This window comes from Bos mutus, chromosome 5 (assembly GCF_027580195.1).
Source record: "Bos mutus isolate GX-2022 chromosome 5, NWIPB_WYAK_1.1, whole genome shotgun sequence".
Classification (NCBI taxonomy): domain Eukaryota; kingdom Metazoa; phylum Chordata; class Mammalia; order Artiodactyla; family Bovidae; genus Bos; species Bos mutus.
In genome coordinates, this window is record NC_091621.1 from 46861780 (window position 1) to 46875825 (window position 14046).

General features: G+C 46.8%; 1 protein-coding gene across 1 annotated transcript in view; it reads left to right on the forward strand.

Moving 5' to 3' along the window:
• The window catches only part of NCKAP1L (NCK associated protein 1 like), a 45260-nt gene extending 32653 nt beyond the window's left edge, over nucleotides 1–12607 (forward strand). Inside the window, exons 27-31 of the mRNA XM_070370890.1 lie at nucleotides 3224–3317; nucleotides 4180–4296; nucleotides 4613–4722; nucleotides 6660–6749; nucleotides 11171–12607. Coding sequence (XP_070226991.1) covers nucleotides 3224–3317; nucleotides 4180–4296; nucleotides 4613–4722; nucleotides 6660–6749; nucleotides 11171–11302 — 543 coding nt within the window. The 3' untranslated portion in view covers nucleotides 11303–12607. The remainder of the gene's footprint in view (nucleotides 1–3223; nucleotides 3318–4179; nucleotides 4297–4612; nucleotides 4723–6659; nucleotides 6750–11170) is intronic.
• The last annotated feature ends 1439 nt before the right edge of the window (nucleotides 12608–14046 follow it).

Sequence of the window (14046 nt, forward strand, 5' to 3'; positions counted from 1 at the left end):
GAAGGTTAAAAGGTGAAGACGTTTCCTTCAACCATCACCTTCTTTTTCCAGAAAACCACAGATTATGGACCAAATCCCCCACCTCCTAGGTCACGGTTGCCACTTGCAGGGTTATGTAGTTAGTAGGGAATTTAAACAGGGCAGAGCAGAATGCTGAGGTTTACCTTCTGTGTCTAGCATGGTAGGTGGTGTGTGTTTACTGTTATATCTGTGGGGTTCTTTGCATAAGATACTGTACTTATGCAAAGTACTTATGTATGTACTTAGTTATCTGCTATTGAAACAGTTATCCTTGTCCTCTCAGAACATTTTGAAGTCTTTTTCTCTTAACTGCAAAAGTCCAAGTACTTTTGTGGGTGTGGGTGTTTGGAGCTACATCTTGGGAACCTGATTCTAAGTACAATGAGGAATTCAGGAGTCAATCAATAAACATTAACTGAATGCCTTCTATGTGCTTAGCATTGTGTTCAAACCTAGAGAGGATGAAAGCAATGCAGAGTTCCTGGCTTTGAGGGAAAGGAAGCAGAGTGAAAGGGACAAGGTTTATTAGTCTCTCAGTGATGCTGGGAGTCATTAGAGCAATAAAGTGAAAGTTGCTTAGTCGTGTCTGACTCTTTGTGACCCCATGGACTATACAGTTCATGGAATTCTCCAGGCCAGAATAATGGAGTGGGTAGCCTTTTCGTTCTCCAAGGGATCTTCCCAACCCAGGGATCAAACCCAAGTCTTCCGCATTGCAGTCGAATTCTTCACCAGCCAAACCACCAGGGAAGCCCAATTAGGGGTAGATGCCTTATATGTAAAAAGTGAAAGTGGAAGTCAGTCAAGTCAGACTCTTTGCAACCTAATGGACTGTAGCCTGCCAGGCTCCTCTGTCCATGGAATTCTCCAGGCAAGAATACTGGAGTGGGTATAGCCTATCCCTTCTCCAGGGGATCTTCCTGACCCAGGAATTGAACCCAGGTCTCCTGCATTGCAGGCAGATTCTTTACCAGCTGAGCTACTAGAGAAGTCCTTTTACATATGTGATCTAATTTAATCTTCACAGCAACTCTGTAAGGTGAGTATTTTTATTCCAGTTTTACAGATGAGAAAATGGAGGCTCCAAGAGGTTAAGTAACTTTTAGCCAAGGTCACGCAATCAGTAAGTGATGGTACTAGGATTTGAACCCAGATCCTCTCACTACAGGACTTTCTCTCCCCTCTCTATGCCATGAGGTTAAAAACATATTGTAATCTCGTTGGTGAGATACACCATAATGTCTTGCCTCCAATCTGAGAAGATAACTGATGATACCAGGTGCTGCCTGTGACCAGTGGCGAGTAAGTGGTGCCAAGTTAAGGAGGGAAAGATGAGCATGAGCTGCAGTCAACAGGGAGGGCTCTACAGAGAATGTGAGATTCAAGGTAGGCCTCAAGGGTGGGTGTCAGTTGGATATAAGCAGAGGAGAAGTAAATGGGAAAAACTTGTCTTTTTCCCTTCCTATGTAGGGAAAAACCCACTTCTCCCCTACTGTGTGATTCTCTGCTGAGAGTCTCCTTTACTCTCACACAGAACACATCACTTCTGACACTTCCGGTCACCAAGTGTTTGGAGGATGTCCCCACACCAATTCCCTGACACCAGCTGGATGTCCTGCAGCTTAACTCAGTTCTGACACTATCAACCTGGAGTTGGTGTCAGATCACACACGTTTAGGGCTCACTTCCACAAGTCTGCACCTACCCCTACCCCATCTTCAGAAGCCAGTTGCAAACCTGTACTTCTGACAAACTGGCTATATGTCAGAGGTTCCAATATCTATCTCCTTGCTGCTGCTGCTGCTGCTAAATTGCTTCTCGTGTCCGACTCTGTGTGACTCCATAGACGGCAGCCCACCAGGCTTCCCTGTCCCTGGGATTCTCCAGGCAAGAACACTGGAGTAGGTTGCCATTTCCTTCTCCAATGCATGAAAGTGAAAAGTGAAAGTGAAGTTGCTCAGTTGTGTCCAACCCTCAGCGACCCCATGGACTGCAGCCTTCCAGGCTCCTCTGTCCATAGGATTTTCCAGGCAAGAGTACTGGAGTGGGGTGCCATTGCCTTCTCCATCTACCTCCTTAGGTTCCATTAATTTGCTAGAGTTGTTCACAGAACTCAGGGAAACACACTGACCAGTTTATTAAAGGATGTGATAAAGGATATAGAAGAACAGCCATATGGATTTCCCAGTGGCTCAGAGGTAAAGAATCTGCCTGCAATACAGGAGACCTGGGTTTTATTCCTGGGTTGGGAAGATCCCCTGGAGAAGGGAATGACCACCCACTCCAGTATTTTTGCCTGGAGAATTCCATGGACTGAGGAGATATGGTGGGCTACAGTGCATAGTGTCCCAAAGAGTCAGACACGACTGAGTGCCTAATACTCACTTCTACTTTCAGACCAGCCATATGGAAAGATACACAGGGCGAGACCTGTGACGGTCCTGATGACATAAGCTTCTGACTTTCTGCATTTGGGCTGAACACCCTCCTGGTCCGTGGATGTGTTCCCTATCTGGAGGCTCTCTAAACCCTATACTGTTGGGATTTTATGGAGGCTTCCTCACATAGGCATGATTAACTCCATTTCTAGGCCCTCTCCTCTCTCTGTAGAAGTGGGTGTGTGTGTCGGGGGCGCAGGGTGGAGCTGAAAATTTCCAGCTTCTAATCAAGGCTTGGTCTCTAGGTGACCAGCCTCTATCTAGGAGCTGGCCAGGAGCCCAACCAGAGTTGCTGCATAGGAACAAAAAATGCTGTTTTTATTACTTAGGGAATTATAAGGGTTTTAGGAGCCTGTGTCAGGAACCAGGGGCAGGGACCAATATATTTCCTATGGTCTCTCAAGAAGAAAGGACACTCCAGAAGAGGGACGCACAGGAACCGGAGTATGAAAAGAAGAAAGTAAGTTGTAGTTTAGAGATGGTGAATATATCACTCTGGCTGCATTGCCTGTAGGAAGTGTTTGAGGAAATAAAGTTGGAAAAGTAAATTTGTGCTGTGGAGAATCTGAAGGCCAGGCCAAAGCCTTGGGCTTTTTTTTTTTCCCCCTGCAGGTTAGGGAGACTTATGAAAGGAATACCTAGAAAAGATGATAGTACACCAAAAGTTTAAAATCTGTGATCCAGGGATCTTGGCCACCTGTAGCTTCTGCCAAGTACTTCTCTCCAGGGAGTACTCTCCAGAATGTTGTTTTCTTCTCCACCAGGTGACCCTGAGCATCTTTGAGCTGGCATCTGCTGCGGGGGTGGACTGTGACATTGATCCAGCCCTGGTGGCTGCCATTGCCAATCTGAAAACTGGTACCATTGGGGAACGGGGCGACGGAGGGCTTGGGCCGTATTTTGGGGTGGGAAAATGTCAGTGTCAAAGAAGTCTTTATTTGGGATTGTGAATTCAGAGGGTAGAAACTGGGAGCTAAGGAAGGACTTAAAGCACAGTCCCTAATCCCCAGAAAATACTTCCACAGGCAATTTCGATTTCTAGTCAGGTTCCAACCAGTTGATCTGTCAATCAGCTAAAAAGTATTAAGTGAGTCTGGTGCTCAGCAAGTGCTCCAAGGAACTTACAGTCTTGTTGGGGAAATAAGATTAATGCAGATGAAACAGTGAGGGAAACAGACATGATTTCATGCCTAGTTATATAGTATATAGTGTCCCAGTTCCCCAGAATGATCTTACTCTCCCTCCCCTCTGATCACCTTGACACCATTCACTTCTTCCCCTGGTCTCACACTTGTCTCTTATATTTCCATTACACATTTCCTCTGATTAGCACGTTCATACTTGCACACACTCTGAATAGGATGGAACCAGGGGGTTGGTATGAAGCCTTTTCGAATTGCCAGACTGGCTTTCCCTCTTCTCTCTCGGCTTTGATGAAAGTCTTTGCTCTCCCTCCCGCCTCTCCACTCCATCAGGCAGCTGACAGAGTGCCCTCAGCCTGCGTGTCAGCTGAGCCCTTTGCCAAAAGCTGTGCTCAGTCGCCAGTGGAAGCCTCCAGGACTCAGGCCTCTCACTAGCAGCAGTAATGACTTGCCTATAATGCTCTACAAAGTCTTTTCACAGATATTTTCTCATGGGACCCTCCTAGGAATTCTGTGAAGTAGGACCCCATGGAAGAAAGCTCCTGTTTAATGACCTTACTCTCTTTTCCTTTTCCCAGATTTGTCATCCCCTGAGGAAGAATATAAGGTGGCCTGCCTGCTCTTGATCTTTCTGGCCGTTTCCCTCCCGCTGCTTGCCATGGATGCTGCCTCCTTCTACAGCATTGAGAAGGATGGTAAGTAAGGAGTAGGTTTAGGTTAGTGTCCTGGGGGCGGTAGATGAGACCGAGACATCTATCTGGAAAATACAGACTTCGGACTCAGATGCAAAGTTCTGTTTCAGAAAGCTCTTGAGAATAGACAATCTGTAAAATTAAATTCAGGTGAAATTTCATGATTGTCTATCTTTCTCCTAATCCTCGAATGGCTCCTACTCCTTTGGTGTCACATAGGGCTGGCCCAGACTGAAAAAATGGCAAGTTACCAGCTGGGGTCACCTGGCATGGTTCAATTTCCTTTCCTTTCTCTCCCCCTCTGTCAATAATAATCTAGGTTACAGCAACAATATTCACTGCTTGACCAAAGCCATCATCCAGGTATCTGCTGCCCTCTTCACAGTCTACAACAAGAACATTGAAACTCACCTCAAGGAATTTCTCGTGGTGAGTGGGTCTAGGTTATAAGGAATGGACGGACGATTGTGAAGTCTGGGGGTAAGTGGTTTGACTTAAATCCATAGACAGTTATTATTGAGCAGGCCTCAGAGTCTAACCTCCCATCTTGCTCATTAAGTAGTGAGAGACGGCTTTGTGAAAGGCAGGGGTTTCTTCTAAGCTCCCTAACAGCTGGTATTTCAACCTCTACCCGATACTTGGAAGGAGTGCTGGACTAGGAGTTAGCAAATCTGAGTTTAGTTTTGGATCTGCCACTGAGAAGTTGCGTGGTCTCTGAAAAGCCAAACTTTTGAGGCCACAGTTTTCCCATTTATTAAATAGAGATATTAAACCAAATCCATGATTTGGTCCTTGGTGTCCATTACAATATCCTGAGGAGTTTGTTAAAATACAGACTTGAGACACTGAGTTTTATCATCTATGAGGCCACTTTCAACTCTAATACTGATAAAAAGTCAAACTTTTTTCAAATTCTCAGACTTCATTGTGAATCAGAATCACGTGGAGAATTTCTGATTCAGTAGATTAATGGTGGGGCTGGAAAATCTTGCATTTCTAGCAAGTTCCTGGGTAATGTTGGTGCTGCCCATCCTGGGATCTTATTTTGAGAGCCCCCTGGTCGAGGTTTCTAGGGACTGGAACTTACAGTCAGGAAGCTGATTTTACTATAGGTTATGTTCAATTTGTTTGAAAGAAGTTGTTAAAAAAATTTTTAGCCGAAGTTTGACTCCCTGCAACTCTCACTATTGATCTAAGCTTTGCCTCTGGAAAAACACAGAATAAGTAATCTCTTTCCATTGTTCAGAGAGGTCCCAGAGCTTTCCATTCTAAATCCTCCGTGGAGGAATCTCTTTCATACTCTTTGATATGTAGTCCAGTGCCCGCTGACTGCTTGAGCATTCTCAGCAATAGGGAGCTTATTCTTTTTTTTAAAAAGTTAATTTATTTTTAATTGGAGGATAATTACTTTACAATATTGTGTTGGCTTCTGCCATACATCAACATGATTTAGCCATAGACGTACATATGTCCCCTCCCTCTTGAACCTCCTTCTCACCTTCCCACTCCATCCTACTCCTCTAGGTTTTAACAGAGCACCAGTTTGAAGGGAGCTTATTCTTTTGCAAAGCATGGTTCTGATTTAAAAACTAGAGCCTCATCTGTCTCCTTTTAGGAGGAAACAGTAGATCATATTCTCTAGGGAGTCACACCCTGGTCCCAAGAAGTACATGTCAGGGACTTGGAAGCTTAGTGAGAGGGTCTCTCTTTAAACTGGGACAGCAGACCAGACAGAATGGGCTCCGAGCATCTGAGATATAAAGAGGATTCACACCAGATCTCTAAGATGGGGTGAGAAGGGAGTCACCCCCACCCCCAGAAGAAGGTAGAGCCTCTTCTACCCTCTCGTTTGCTAAATACAGGTAATCTGGGTCTGGGATGCAATTATTCACATTTCTTTCTTTCTCTTTGATCTACTGGGGACCTGAAGGTGAATGGAGAGGACAGCCATTCGGGAGTTGACAGAAGGAGAATACCAAAAGCACTGTCTGAGTCAGCGGCCCAGCTCTGTCTCTAGTCGGGTGGGGAGTCAGCTGTAAACAGTCTGATGACAGTGGTGTCTGGAGGCCGCCTCAGAAAAGAGATTAATCTCCTGGCATACAGTATTACCTGCCTCTGTTGCAGTTTCTTTCTTCGCCTCTTTCTACCTCTCCTCCAGCATCCCTGGCAACCGGCTGTTGCCTGCACTGGCTAGTTTGGAGGCAGAGTGTGTCTCTGAAGCCTGGGGGAGTCACCGCTTTTCCACCCCAAGCCTCCCAGCACTTCTTAACTCACCTCCTTGATCTTCTCATGACTTCCTGTAGCCTGAGGCTGTCCTACTCTGACCTTCATAAAAATCTGCTTCCTTACAAATTTTTCCCTTACAGGTGGCTTCTGTCAGCCTCCTGCAGCTGGGCCAAGAGACTGACAAGCTTAAAACCAGAAACCGGGAGTCCATTTCTCTGCTCATGCGCTTGGTATGTATCTGCTCTAAGTTGGTCGTAGAGATAGGGCCAGAGGGAGGATCCTCTGTAGGGTCCTTGGCTCCCTACAGTGGTTATCACCCAAAAACATTAACCAAGAATTTAATTCTGCCTGAAGGGGTCCAATCCTCACATTCTGGTTAACATTCTAGATTTGTCCTGTCATCCCAAGGTAGAGTCTTTGAGGATTTCTCTGCAGGACAGTGTCTTCCTGGCCCCTAGCTGACTGGGCCCCTTTCCCTGCAGTGCTCTTGAGTGTGATAAGATGGAACAGCTCACCCCTACCATGGGGATGAGCTCATGGATGGGGATGTCCCTCATCTATAACTACCTGTCCAATGCATCTTTGATTTTACTTGGCCACTTTCTACTGCTGTATTTCTTGTCCTTAAGAGAACCATGAAGAAGGTTCAACTGGGGGGGTTCCACTGGGGAGGAAGAGGGGAGCCCAGAAGAGGGAAGGGATTTTTAGCTGAAAAGCTGTAAGGCAGGGAACCTGGTGGGACACGAATCAGGCAGCTCCTGCTATCTCTTCTGTTTCCCAAGCTCTGGCCTTTCCCCTTCTTTGGTAGAAAGTTCTGGGAACTCTGATTCAGTTAACTTTTAAAAAATCTTTTACTCTTGATCCTGTTTCCCTCTTCAACGTGCTTACTCACTCTTGTTCTACAGTTTGATTCCCCAGGTTAGCTCTGCACTTAAAGGTGGGCAGGAGGGGCTCCTGCTCTGGACCCTGGATTTAGGTGACCCTTCCTCTGGCCTGTGGGAGAGGACAGGCCCACCTGGAGCCTGTGCCCCTCCTCAGAGCCCCCGCTAAAGACTTCTTGGGCCTCAGAATTCTTTCCTGAGCAGCTCCAGCCCACATGTAGAGCTTGTACTGCATGCGAGTCCATCCTACTGAGGCAGACTGTGCTCTAGAGCCCATAGAATGTGTGGCTGGAGTTTAGATGTGCAGACAGGAAGATTATGTGTGTCTACAAACCCCACAAACTGGGGTGGGAGGAGAAGGGGTGCCAGGCTGGAGGCTGATTCCCTCCCTTCTCCCTTCTCTGGTACAGAACTCTGAGGGGTCTAACAATTCTTAATTCAAACCTGTCTTCCGTGAAATTGTAAAGGTACACTCAGCCGTCCATATCCACAGGTTCTCAGCTATGGATTCAACCAACCTTGGATTGAAACTATTTTAAAAAAACATTCCAGAAAGGTCCATAAAGCAAAACTTCAAATTGCCCACAACAGCAACTATTTACATAGCCTTTACATGGTATTTATAACTGTTTACATAACGTTTATGTTGTATTAGGTGTTATAAGTAATGTAGAGATGATTTAAAGAATATGGGAGGGTATCATAGGTATATGCAGGTACTATGCTTTTTTATAAAAATTACTTGGGCATCTACAGATTCTGGTGTCTCCCTTGAATTGGTTCCACAGGTGGTCTGGGAACCAATTCCCTGCCAGTGCCCCATGATATTGAGGGATGAATACACGTTGCAAGAAAGAATATAATATTTTATCATGTGGTGTATGGGCTTCCATTTGCACGCTCGGCCAGGCCCACGAGTATTAGGGGTGGGCGTGCCTGGGACCCACTCTGGGTCTCCTTCTTTGAATACACAGGCCCTGAGTGCTGTGTCTCAGTTTCTCTAGCTCGAAAAGGCCTAGGTTGGGCTGATGAAGGGTCATGATGAGGCAGAGAAGAGAATGTGGACATGAGGCTGTGGGGGTGTGGTGAGGAGGTGAGAGGGCAGGGGAGGCTGAGGAGGGCCGAAGGAGGGCGACAGAGCACAGTCTCAGAGCAGCATGACCTCTGCGTGCGTGTGTGTGTGTGTGGGGCGCGCTAAGTCGCTTCAATCGTGTCTGACTCTTTGCCACCCCGTGGACTATAGCCTGCCAGGCTCCTCTGTCTATGGAATTCTCCAGGCAAGAATACTGGAGTGGGTTGCCATGCCTTCCTCCAGAGTATCCTCCCTACCCAGGGATCGAACCCAAGTCTCCTGTGGCTCCTGCGTGGCAGGCAGATTCTTTACTGCTGAGCCACCTGGGAAACCCAACATACCTGGGGCAAGTTAATTAACCTTTCTGAGACTCTGATTCTTTAGCCTTAAAAGCATGCAGTTATCCTTATGATGCGCTTCCCTGATAGCTCAGGGATTCTTGGTTAAGAATACGCCTGCAATGCAGGAGACCCTGGTTCGATTCCTGGGTCAGGAAGATCTGCTGGAGAAGGAATAGGCTACCCACTCCAGCATTCTTGGGCTTCCCTTGTGATTCAGCTGGTAAAAAAGTCTGCCTGCAACGTGGGAGACCTGGGTTCGATCCCTGGGTTGGGAAGATCCCCTGGAGAAGGGAAAGGCTATCCACTCCAGTATTCTGGCCTGGAGAATTCCGTGGACTGTATAGTCCATGGGGTCGCCAAGAGTTGGACAGGACTGAGTGACTTTCACTTTCACATCATTATGCTAGAGGGGTGAGGGTTCATGAGACAGTTTATATAATAGTGCCTGGTACATAATAGATGCTAAACAAATGCTCCCTCTCTCTGCTGCTCAGTTTAGTTCCTGGATGATTTAGGCATGCCTGTTCCATGTCCTTGGACAGTTCCCACCTCTGTGGGGTTGGAGGGGATTCTGTACAGCTGCTCAGCCCTGCCTCCTCCCTCTGCTTTGCGTTTCCCCCCACCCCCCCAAGTGTGGCAAGGTGTCTGCCCCTTGTGGCGTCACTGGCCTGCAGAGTGGCTGGAACAGCCCTAGGACCCGGCACTTTTTTTTATAGGAGGGAAGAGACAGAGGGACTAGCTGCTGCAAAGCAATTTAAATGCAAATGTTTCCACAGAGAAATTGGAAATGACTGAAGGGAAGGAGCTGTATTCTGCGTAAAGAGGCTACTCATGTAGCCCCAAATCCTGTTCAGGCACTTCTCTCCCTGGGGTCTGTCTTGGCTGTCAAGCCTGGGCAGTGCCCACCCCCACTATTGGCAGACTTCCTGGTGTGGGTTTCACGGGGCAAGGAATGACTCTCATAGACTCATGGAATCCTAAGTGTCAGAAACAGATCAGACGCTGGTGGTCAGTCCAGTCCTCACCATTCCTAGGCGAGGACACCGAGGAGAGGGAGGCAAAGATAACATCCACGGTCTCCCCGAAATACATGGGCAGATTTGGGACTAGAACCCGTTTCTTGGCTTTCACTCCCGAGCTGTTTCCACTGCCATGAATTTCCTCCAGTTGGGAGCCCTGTGATTTTCTGTGCTTAACAGAGCAGAGAATAGAAGTCTTGGACCAGCGGATCCTTCTTGAAGCCATCACTCATTTCCCCGTACCCGAGGGTCATATCCTGGAAAAGAGATCTTATCTCTTTACTGGCTTAAGGTTTTGAAAATCTTGCTTACCAAGAAATCCTTTCTGCCATCCAACCTGAGATCAGAGCTGCAGTTTTACGGGCGGATTTTCTCTCCTTCAGCCTGTGATGTCTGCTCTTCTGAGGCTGTCGTGTGTACTGAGTGTGCATGGTTTGAGTATTACAGTACCTTACAAATTTTAAAAATTGAAAAGGGCTTCAGAGAGAGAAAAACATTAGAATAGAGATGGTAGATCTCTTTCCTGAGTGAATTTTCAGGACTTGAAACCCCAGACATATTTGGGGTGGCCCATCTGTGTGAAATACCAGAGGATATGGGATACTTCTCTCCAGAGTGTTTTTTAGTCCCACAACCTCTTGGATGAGGAGAGTGTGGAAGGAAAGACACCCCGTTCCTTCTTCAGGGAAGGAAACCCTCTGGCCCAAGGCTAGGCTGTACGGCTCTACGGTAATATCCCCCTGCCCCCTGCCCTCCGTCTTACCCAGGCATCTTGATCTGTCTTTCTGCTTGGCTGTGGGGGCTGCAGGGATTTCCACAGCACACAGGCCTTCTAATTAAACTAATTAATCATGCCTGCTCCTTTATACAGCATCCATACTGCTCCCCAAGCACTGTACTAAGGGAGGGAGGAGCCTAAACCATGTGGGTTCCGGGCCCCTCTTGCTTGGCCTGCAGTGGTAATTGTTTTTTTCTCCGCAGAGCTTTGTCATTAGCACATTTATGCATTCTTACCTGCATCTGTGCTGCCCACTCACATCTCATTTAGCATCCAGAATGAGAGAGAAGAGAGTTTTTCTGCCCTAGAGAAGTGATTCTTTCCTGCCTTCTGCTTCTGAGCCCTGCATATAACCCCGAGGAGGGGCTCAGGGGTCGTTATAATGGAGCTGAAGGGAACAGTGCTTTCTGAGAGTGAATCGAGTGGCAGTGCCTTGGTACCCCGTTTACTTGTAACTCTGAGGGCCTCAGAGGGCCCAGGGAACCCAATGAGGAGGAACGGCGTGTCACAGTGGATGCCCTACCTGGGGTCCTCATCTCTCTTGGCCCTTGCTTTTCCAGGTGGTGGAGGAGTCCTCTTTCCTGACCCTGGACATGCTGGAGTCCTGTTTCCCATACGTGCTGCTTCGAAATGCCTATCGGGAGGTCTCCCGGGCCTTCCACCTGAACCGAGTGTCGGCCAGTACCCACTGAAAGGTCTTTGGACCTACCTAAACCCATGCTGCACTGGAAGCTGTGGCTATTTTCTCAGAGGGTGGGAATGAGGTGGGGTCACCAGGGAGAGGATCAGCCAGACTGGTGAAGAGGGAGATGGAGAAACAGCCCAGGGCTGAGAAATCATAGAGAACTGGGGCCAACTGGGGCAGGGGGTGGAGGGCTTTTTTCATGGAAAGAGTTATGGTGTTGGGGCCAGGTGTATGAATTTTTACAATGAAAAAAAAAAAAAAAAGTGACCCTCAAGTATGTTTTCTATCTCCTGGGGACTAGAGCTTGAGTTCTGACTGGCATGGGTCTCTCCGACCTTCATCACTATTCTAGGATAATGTTGGCGGGCAGAGATGATCAATCATCATATTAAACCATAATGAGCTTATAACCCTCCCACTGGAGCTGCTATTGTCTCCTGCACATTCATTAGGACGATTATTTCTCTTCCTTTTCCAAATGTGTTCAGCAAGCATTCAGCCTGCTCCTACTGCACTGCCAAGTAGTAGCAGAGGAACCCTTTTTTCCTTTGTGGGGGCTCTTTTAGGAGTTGTGGGTCTGTTTGTCTGCCTCCAGCTCTCCAGCCTGCAGGGGCAATGAGGAAGTGCTGTTGGGATCCCGATTTTCACTGCCCCAACTCTCCCCCCTCAACCTCACCTGCCCTACTGTAAGTTCTCACATCTCTAACTCGAACCCCTCCTTCTTTCCCTTGACATCGCCACAAACCAGAGCAGAGGGTCAGTCCGGAGTAATTCTAGGACAACCAATTGGACCAGTGTCACGCGAGTTTCCGTCACATACCATTTGGGGGTATTCTCCCTCCTAACTGGAGGGACTAACTTAACCCAAATCCCCTTGTCATCCTGGGTACAGCTGTTGCTCCAGGCAGGGATTTCTCTTCTGGATCTTAAATTTCACAGACCTCATTAGGTTACAGGGCCCTGAGAGTGGGTATACTTGAGGGAGTACAAGCTGTTTCAACCTAGCCCTTTCCTGCACTAATTAGAATTTCAAGTGTCACAAAGCCCCAGGCATTTAAGATAGCATTAAGCGAGGTTTAGTTAACTCCCTGGCAGGAAACAGTGGCCCCCCCCACCCATCACTTCTGTGCCAGGGAGGACTGGAGCAACAGATCATATATATCACAGGTCTGGAGTGGTTGGAATGGGCAAATATAAGTAACCAATTGATTAATTAGGGTCATGTCTATACTTCCAGGATAAAAGGGAAGCAATTTTTGGTTTTCAGCAAATCCATCCGGAGTTCATTAAAGCTCTTTGTTAGCTGTTTTTAGATGTGTGTGTGTTTGATCATTATTTCTTGAGACCCAGGCTTAGTCAATACTTATTAAACTTGGCACCCATAATTAATACACAAGTTTTTCTTAGCAACGATTATCTACTCTTTAGGATAGAAGCATCGGAGGGTCCTGCTCCATGCATCAGCTAATTGTCCTTCCTCACTATGGAAAGAATGTTAGGTTCTAAGGAGTGATGGGGGTCAGACCTCCTGAGACTGAGGGAAGTGTTGATGAAGAAGAGAAAGCTCAGAAGTATCTGAGCAGCTCCCCTTGCACTCACTCATATCTCTGCTGGGATCCTCTGTTTGAGGAGCCAAGAGATCCTTTTTCCATATGCATGAGGAATGCTTAAGAGGAACGTCCCAGAGGACAGCAAGACAAGTTGCTGCAGGGGAATAGAGAGTAGACATATAATACCTTTTTTTTAAATTACAGTTTTTATTGAGAAATAATATTGGGTGATCCTGTGTGCCTTTACGTTTTCCTCAAAGGTAGCATCTTGCAAAACTATCCTATGCCACTGTAAAAACTCCTATGCCAGGAGTTTTTTTTCATGTTTATATATATATACATATATTTTTATCACAAGTTGCCAACAGCACTTTATCAACCCCAATCTCCAAATCTCCTTGTCCCTATTGCCAGGATATTGGCATTGGCATAATTCATTGATCTTATTTAGATTTCTCCAGTTTTATTTATACTCATTTCACTGTGTGTATTTAGTTCTGTACAGCTTTATCATGTGTAGGTTCAGGCATCTGCCACCATGGTCAGGATATAGGATGGTTTTATCACTACAGGGCCTTCCTCATATTGTTCCGTTATGTCCCTCCCACAATCCCCTTTCCCTTCCCTAGCCCTTGGCAACGCAAATCTGTTCTCCTTTTATAAAATTTTGTCATGTGAGATAATGTCTTTTTATAAACATATCATCACACACACACACACACACACACACACTTCTCTATCACATATACTTTTTCAAAGTGCTCTCACAACCTTAAGACAATTCTGCAGGATAGCCAGGGAAGGCTTTCCTATTTCAGGCCAGAAAGCAGATTCAGAGATGTTAAATGACTTAAGGTCAACATGCATATCAGTACATTCGGAACTGGGACTCAAAGATGACATTCAGTCCTGGACCTTTGCTACCTGCCCCGACTGCCTCTTTATCTGGGAAGAGTTAGTTGTTAGAATCCAGAGACCCTAGATGGAGAAAAATAGAAGAGGGTGAGGACATGTGGCCTTGACCGCCTTTACAAAAGGTGACTGTCTAGAGGTGAAGGATGGCTGAGTTAACAGGACCCATCAGCATTTAATGGCACCCCACTCCAGTACTCTTGCCTGGAAAATCTCATGGGCGGAGGAGCCTGGTGGGCTGCAGTTCATGGAGTCGCTAAGAGTCGGACACAGCTGAGCGACTTCACTT